The sequence below is a fragment of the Trachypithecus francoisi genome, unplaced genomic scaffold (assembly GCF_009764315.1).
Source record: "Trachypithecus francoisi isolate TF-2019V2 unplaced genomic scaffold, Tfra_2.0 Lachesis_group18, whole genome shotgun sequence".
Lineage (NCBI taxonomy): Eukaryota > Metazoa > Chordata > Mammalia > Primates > Cercopithecidae > Trachypithecus > Trachypithecus francoisi.
This window is the reverse complement of record NW_022681463.1, coordinates 4225787-4232581: the sequence shown is the minus strand read 5'-3', so window position 1 is coordinate 4232581 and position 6795 is coordinate 4225787. Positions and strand designations below refer to the sequence as shown.

The 6795-nt window shown below is 51.8% G+C and overlaps 1 protein-coding gene and 1 long non-coding RNA gene across 12 annotated transcripts in view; one reads left to right on the top strand and one right to left on the bottom strand.

Annotated features, from left to right (window-relative positions):
- Positions 1-549: 549 nt before the first annotated feature.
- Positions 550-2437, bottom strand: LOC117063498. Its single transcript, XR_004428956.1, has 2 exons — positions 2306-2437; positions 550-1648 (listed from the first exon to the last, which is right to left on the bottom strand). It is a non-coding gene; the product is annotated as an uncharacterized LOC117063498 (long non-coding RNA).
- Positions 1363-6795, top strand: part of ARHGEF7 (Rho guanine nucleotide exchange factor 7) — a 181657-nt gene continuing 176224 nt past the window's right edge. For 8 of the 11 annotated variants that reach the window (XR_004428955.1, XM_033177226.1, XM_033177223.1 and 5 more), the window contains exon 1: positions 2023-2450. Coding sequence is in view for 10 of the 11 variants with exons in the window: in XM_033177226.1 (XP_033033117.1) it covers positions 2286-2450 (165 nt within the window). In the remaining variant the exon portion in view is untranslated. Of the gene's footprint in view, positions 2451-6795 lie in introns of all 11 variants that reach the window. The other 3 variants (XM_033177221.1, XM_033177228.1, XM_033177224.1) reach the window with 2 other exon arrangements.

Sequence of the window (6795 nt, the reverse complement as noted above, 5' to 3'; positions counted from 1 at the left end):
CCGTTCTCCACACTTAAGGCAAGGCCAGAGCGGAGCCACAGAAAGGGCTAAACTTCTCCTTAGACAATAGTCTTAACTGGAGTTAACCCAATAGCCCAAAAGTGATGGGGAACAGGTTGCACTCCGCGTGGCCTCTGTAATAGGAACTTGGAAAAATGATAAGGAAGGTTTAACCAAAATGCCCACTTTGGATACTAAAACAACTCAATTAAGCACCTAAAAGTATCTAGCTTTCAGCAATGTTACTTTCTAAAATCCCTTCCACATAAACCCCTTTTCTGAAATTAATATATACCCAACACAAAAGAACGCAACTAGTAACCATAAAGTGTTTAAAAGTCTGGGCTTCTCCCCAGCAAGAAAAGAGGAGTTGTAATAGGTGGACTGTGGGTCTCCAGTCTGACAAGAATTGGATCTCTGCTCCACTGGTTTCCTAAGGCCACTCCCTGGAATTGGCTTTCTCTAGGACATTCAATTGAGTCTATTTGAATCTTACTCAAGTCTACCAGCTTATAAGTACCAGAACGAATTTAGTAGGATTCGAAATGGTAAGGACTGCATTAAATTATTTCTCTAATTCAGCAGTAAGGAAAGTGAACAGGAGTCTCGGTGGACAACCACCCCCGCGGGTTGACATATTTCCTTCCATGAAGACACTGGGTACAAGCCTTGATGTAGCTGTTAATTGCCCTCCTGTTTCCTAGAAAGCTTGTACGGCAGCAGCAGGGAGCGGGTTAGGTATGCCTTTCCTGGTAGGAGCCCAGCTTTGGGTCTCATCTCTGCCACTTGTTCAGCATCTGATCAGTAAAAGGGGACCATGGTGGGAGGCGAGGCAGTCGACAGCACTTTGTGAGGGTTCCTAACCAGTCGCTGTTATCACTGAGCACATTGTCCTTGTAATCCAGAATTCATACTGCCATTTGAATATTTTGCGTATTTTGCAAAGAAAATTTTAACTACTTAACTCAGGCTAGAAACAAAAGCAATTAGTGATTGCAAGAGAAATCCACCGGCAGAAGGCAGAGGGAGACGACTTAAGCCTCTGATTATTTTTGGAAGCTTTATATGCTTTCTAGCCTTTGTCATTGAATGGATTAATGTATGTGCCTGGCATAGAGTAAGCCCTTTGCTTGTTAAACTGCCCGCGGGTCACAGCGAGCAAACTGGGGGAGCGCCCAGGGACAGTAGATGGAGTGAGTGGAGGCCCGCGTCCTTTTAAGAAGCGGCTCCATTTCTTCCTCGCCTGTCAATGTGTGCGTGTCATCAGTTGTTCGAGGAAGCTCGCGCATGACGCGACACTTGCCGTCTGGGCTCTCAAGGTTCGGCGTGGCGCCTTCACAGCCCAGATCTTCGGCGTCCCAGAGACGCAGCCCGGCGCCCGGCCCGGCCCTCCGCAGAGCCCCACTTCAGGCCGCGCCGTTTCCTTGACCTTCCCCCGGTAGGGTCTGAAGCGTCACCGTCCGTCTAGAGCGGAGTCACGCAGGCCCCTGTCCGGCCCGGTGAGGTCGGCGCCGCGCTCGGGAGAGTCGGTTCCTTCCGATTCAGAGCCATCTGGCTGCAGATGGAACCATCATTTGTGTTCCGTAATGACCGGCTTGCAAGGTAGCAAAGGGAAACAAATGTCTCGTTTTCAGCCTCTCCCCGCCACCTTGAAATAAAACCGGCAAAAATAAAAAGAGCATTCTGGGAAGTACTTCATCATTTCAACGCTCACGAATTCAAAACATAAACAAAGGGTTCCCAGGGTCTGGGCCAGGGGCGCGGGGCGCGCGGCGGGGCCGGGGCAGGTGAGCGCAGGTGCGCGCCCGCCCCCCACCCCGGGCACCCCCGGCTCCCTCCCCACCCGCTCCCCGCTCCCCGCTCCTCTTTCCCTTCCCCGCCCGCTCCCCGCCGCCGCCGCCGCCCCGCGCACGGCCTGGAGCGGAGGCTGCGCAGGGCGCGGGGCGGCGCGGGCCGGGCGCGGGCCGGGCGGACGGCCGCGTCTTTCTTCTCCTGGCGGTGATGTCATTGGGCGACGGCGGCCGAGGCCGGGGGGCGGCGGCGGGGGCGGCGGCGGGCGCCCGCAGGTTCCGGAGCCGCTCCTGAGAAAGCGCCTGACAGCGGGCCGGGGCGCACGGAGGAGCGGGCCGGGCCGGACCTGCTGGGCCGCGCCGAGCCAATCGCCGGCGCCGGCCGCTCCATGGGCGAGGAGGCGGCGGCGGCGGGGGCGGTGGGGGCCGCGGGCCGGGCCGCCGCTCCGAGGTGAAAGCGCGCGCCCCTCCCCGCCTGCCTCCCGGGCCGCAGCGATGAATTCCGCGGAGCAGACCGTTACGTGGCTCATCACCCTCGGGGTGCTGGAGTCGCCCAAAAAAACCATCTCGGACCCGGAGGGCTTTCTGCAGGCGTCGCTGAAGGATGGGGTGGTCCTCTGCAGACTGCTGGAGCGCCTGCTCCCCGGGACCATCGAGAAAGTAAGTCCCGGCCCGCGCCCCCGCCCGCGCCCCCCGGTCCGGCCCGCTGCGGCCCGGGATGCGCGCGGAGCACCTGGGGCCGGCCGCGCTCGGGGAACCCGTGCGCCCTCCTTTGTGCGCGGAGCGGCGGTACGGCCGGCGCCAGGACCGTGGCGGGAGCTCGGGGGGCGCCATTGTGTGCGGGGCAGGGGGAGGGGACCGAGGAGGGGGTCGGGGGGAGGGGCGGCGCGGGCGGTGGGGGTCCCCGGGAAGGAGAGTGCCCTGCGGCGAGGAGACGGGGCTTCTGCGCCCCGGGAACGCTAAGTTGCCCCTCCGCGTGGGGGCCGGCTCCGCTTCTTGGCAGCAGCCGGATCGGAAACCGCGTTCCGACGCCGTGCGGCTCCCTCCCCTGGCTTTGTGTGGACAGTTCTTGCCGGTGGCGTTGCGTGAGTTTCGCCTCCCGGGTTAATTGACCGGTTGCTCTGTATTTTTTAAGATGCACGCATCTGTAGCTGAGGGCTGCGCTGTGAAATGATCTACTACTTTCCCCCTCGAGAAAATTCCCCACCTATCCGAGCCGAGAGGACGGCAGACACAGGGTCTAAAGCCCTGGCAGTCTTCAAGGCTTGTTTGAAATTCTAGATTTCGTTCTCAGGTCCCTCCCTGGTTCTGAACAGAACCTTTAGTCCTGCAGGCACTGCCTCTCCCTTCCGGCTGGTGGTTCCCAGGCTGGAGCGTGTGAACCCTGACCCGAATCTCTGGAAGTGATTAAAGTTTGTTTTCATCGCCCACAAGCCGGCCAGCAGGGCCGAGGAGACAGGAGAGCTTCTAAAAACGATGTCTCCCTGTAACTCAAAATACTAACATATTATTCTCAGGGTGTTTTCTCGGGGGCTGGAGGTGGGGGTGGCCAATATATAGCGTTAAGAGCAACAGTTATTTAACAGGTGTTAAATGTAGAAACTGAAGTGTATCATAATTAAGAAGAAGGATTTCAGTTTTTAGTGGAGTGTATTGGCCCTCATACAGGATGACAACTTACAAACAAAATGCCACGTAAGTGACTTGAAAAAGTAAAATGTTTAATCTTATTCATACACATGCACATATTCTGGTGCTGCATTTTAAATGAGGTCAGAAAACATTTTATTTAATATGAATTTGGCTTGCATTCCAGTTTTAGGTATTTTTCTTACTTGGAACATCTTTATGAAAACGGAATCTGCATATTAGAGTGAATGGCTGCCTGCCTGTCCATGAAATAAAAATGTTCCTTAGAAATGAACCTGATGTCACAGTGAAATTATGATTTAAGACAGGAGGGCTAAGGAGCAGGATCTGACTTTCAAGGCATTCAAAATACTTTGCTGTTTGGATACTGGTACCTCTGGTAATAAAAGACAGATGTTGAAAAGTGTTGAAATACATGCAAAGTTCACCAAAATAGGCTTAAATAAAATTCTCTTCCATCTCTAAGAGCAAAGCTTTAAGAAACATCATATGCTGTGTTGATAAAAACATGACGCCATCAAAGAATATGTTGTTTGGCATATTAACTGTGTTAATATTGATTGGCAGACTTAAATAACCGTCTTCTTTTAAATTATAGAAAGATTTTCCTAGAAAACGGTAGCCTTCATTTCATCTCTAAAACAACAAAGAGAAGAACGAATAAAATGTTGAGCTTGCAGAAGCCAAGTTGAAACAACTCAACATATTCTAAAACTACAGTCATTTGGAAATTTCTTAGGTCAAAGTTGTTTTTCATTCCCCCTGAGCTCCAGTTGGTTTGTTTTATTTTTTTTTTTTATTTTTTATTTTTTTGAGACGGAGTCTCGCTCTGTCGCCCAGGCTGGAGTGCCGTGGCCGGATCTCAGCTCACTGCAAGCTCCGCCTCCCGGGTTCACGCCATTCTCTCGCCTCAGCCTCCCGAGTAGCTGGGACTACAGGCGCCCGCCATCTCGCCCGGCTAATTTTTTGTATATTTTAGTAGAGACGGGGTTTCACCGTGTTAGCCAGGATGGTCTCGATCTCCTGACCTCGTGATCCGCCCGTCTCGGCCTCCCAAAGTGCTGGGATTACAGGCTTGAGCCACCGCGCCCGGTTTGTTTTAAACTGACTCTGTCACAATGAAAGTTTAATGCCAAGGTAGCATATTGTAGACATAGTTACTGGTTCTCTGGAGTTCAAAGGTAGGTTTTTGGAGTAAAATATTAGCCATTCTCTGCCTCTGAGAGCCCTGTGTTTCAGAAGTTTTGTGAGCTTTTTCCATTTCCTAGGCAGAGTTATCTGGGTTTCCTTCCTTCCTTCCTTCCTTCCTTCCTTCCTTCCTTCCTTCCCTCCTTCCTTCCTTCTTTCCTTTCTTTCCTTCCTTTCCTTTCTTTCTTTCTATGGGTTCTTGGTATGTTGGCCAGGCTGGTCTTGAACTCCTGGCCTCAAGGGATTGTCCCATCTTGGCCTCCCAAAGAGTTGGGATTACAGGCGTGAGCCACCACGCCCAGCCAGTTATCTGGGTTTTTGGTGTTTTCATGCTTACCAGATAATTTATGCCACCAAGCACACAAGCTGAATAACTTTTACTGAAATGTGGGAATGTGAGTCTGAGGATGTTTTTTCCTTAAAAAGAAGCATTTGGAAACTTAACTGAATATTCATGTGGACATGACAGGGGCTTCACTTGACCTCTGCTGCAGGAGTGCCCTGACAGCCAGTGAATGGAGGGCAAGTGGTCCGCAGCCTTCGCCTCTGTAGGCTCACAACCTGGCATGGGCCATGAGGCTGGCTGGGGATGAGGGCAGAACTAAGAAACATGGCTGGGTGCCTTGGGCTTCCCATATGTCTTTTATTAAGAAACCATGCCCTAATGTGTTTCTTCCATTACACTCATTTGTTCTGTTTCAGAATTAGGAAGAGGGTGGAGGGAGCAGAGAGGACGTTCACAGAGTGTCAGATTCTTCTGCTTGTTTAAAGGAAACTTTCCACCCAGGTTCCCGCTTTGCTTTCAAGGTGGAAGGTTAGACGGTGAGAAGATGGAATTACAAACTACGTGAACAGTTCAGAAAAGAGACGCTTTTCCTTATACTGGACAGATGTTTTCTGCTGTAGGGGAGAGGAAAATGGGATTAAAAAATCTTTCCCTTCTCTGTATCTGGAGATCCTGTGCTTTGGTTATCCCCAGGAGGGGCCGGGATGTTTGACTGGGCTGCCCACACTCCTCTCGTAACAGACACTCGCAGGGTCGTGGCATCTAGGGAGCCCTGGTAGCCCTTTTCTCACAAATTCACTTTAAACATCCCTAAGGGTATTTAGTCAAAGGAGGTGAAATCAAGATAGATGAATTTTAGAGGATGGAAAATTTTATAAGACTAATACAATATATTAAAATCATGGAAATCATGAATTGCTCTTTTAATTTCACTGGTGAATGCATCAAATGAAGTCTCTTAACTCACTATGAAAAACTCAAGGAATTTGGTTTTCTCTCTGTGTGTCCCAGGAGAACAGAACACAGAGAACCTTCCTGTGTAATCCATGTGACGTGCTCCCGAGAGACCCTGGCTAGGTGTTTGTGGAACGTCATTGAAAGTCAGACGCTGCCTCTGGTCTTAGTGCTGGATGCGGAGGCATTTGTTTCTCAGCTCTGGAGGCCCAAAGTCTGGGATCAAGGTTCCTGCGGGGCCTTGTGCCCTCGGAAGGCTCCAAGGAGTGGTCTGTCCCAGGCCACTCTCAGGCTTCTGGTAGTTCCTGGCTTGTGGCAACCCAAGTCCGATCTTCACATGACGTCCGTGCTGTGGTGTCTTCTTTGTATCCAAATTCCTGCTTTTTAGCAGGACATCAGTGGAATTGCATTGGGGGCAGCCTACCCCAGGATGGCCTCATCCTAACCGGTTACATCTGCATTGACTTCATTTCTGAATAAGGCCCCATCCTGAGATACTGGGAGTTAGGACTTCAAAATGCGAATGCTAGAGGAGCACAGCTCAGCTCACGACAGGTCTAACTTCAGAATGCGGATGCTAGAGGAGCACAGCTCAGCTCACGACAGGTCTAACTTCAGAATGCGGATGCTAGAGGAGCACAGCTCAGCTCACGACAGGTCTAACTTCAGAATGCGGATGCTAGAGGAGCACAGCTGAGCTCACGACAGGTCTAACTTCAGAATGCGGATGCTAGAGGAGCACAGCTCAGCTCACGACAGGTCTAACTTCAGAATGCGGATGCTAGAGGAGCACAGCTCAGCTCACGACAGGTCTAACTTCAGAATGCGGATGCTAGAGGAGCACAGCTCAGCTCACGACAGGTCTAACTTCAGAATGCGGATGCTAGAGGAGCACAGCTCAGCTCACGACAGGTCTAACTTCAGAAT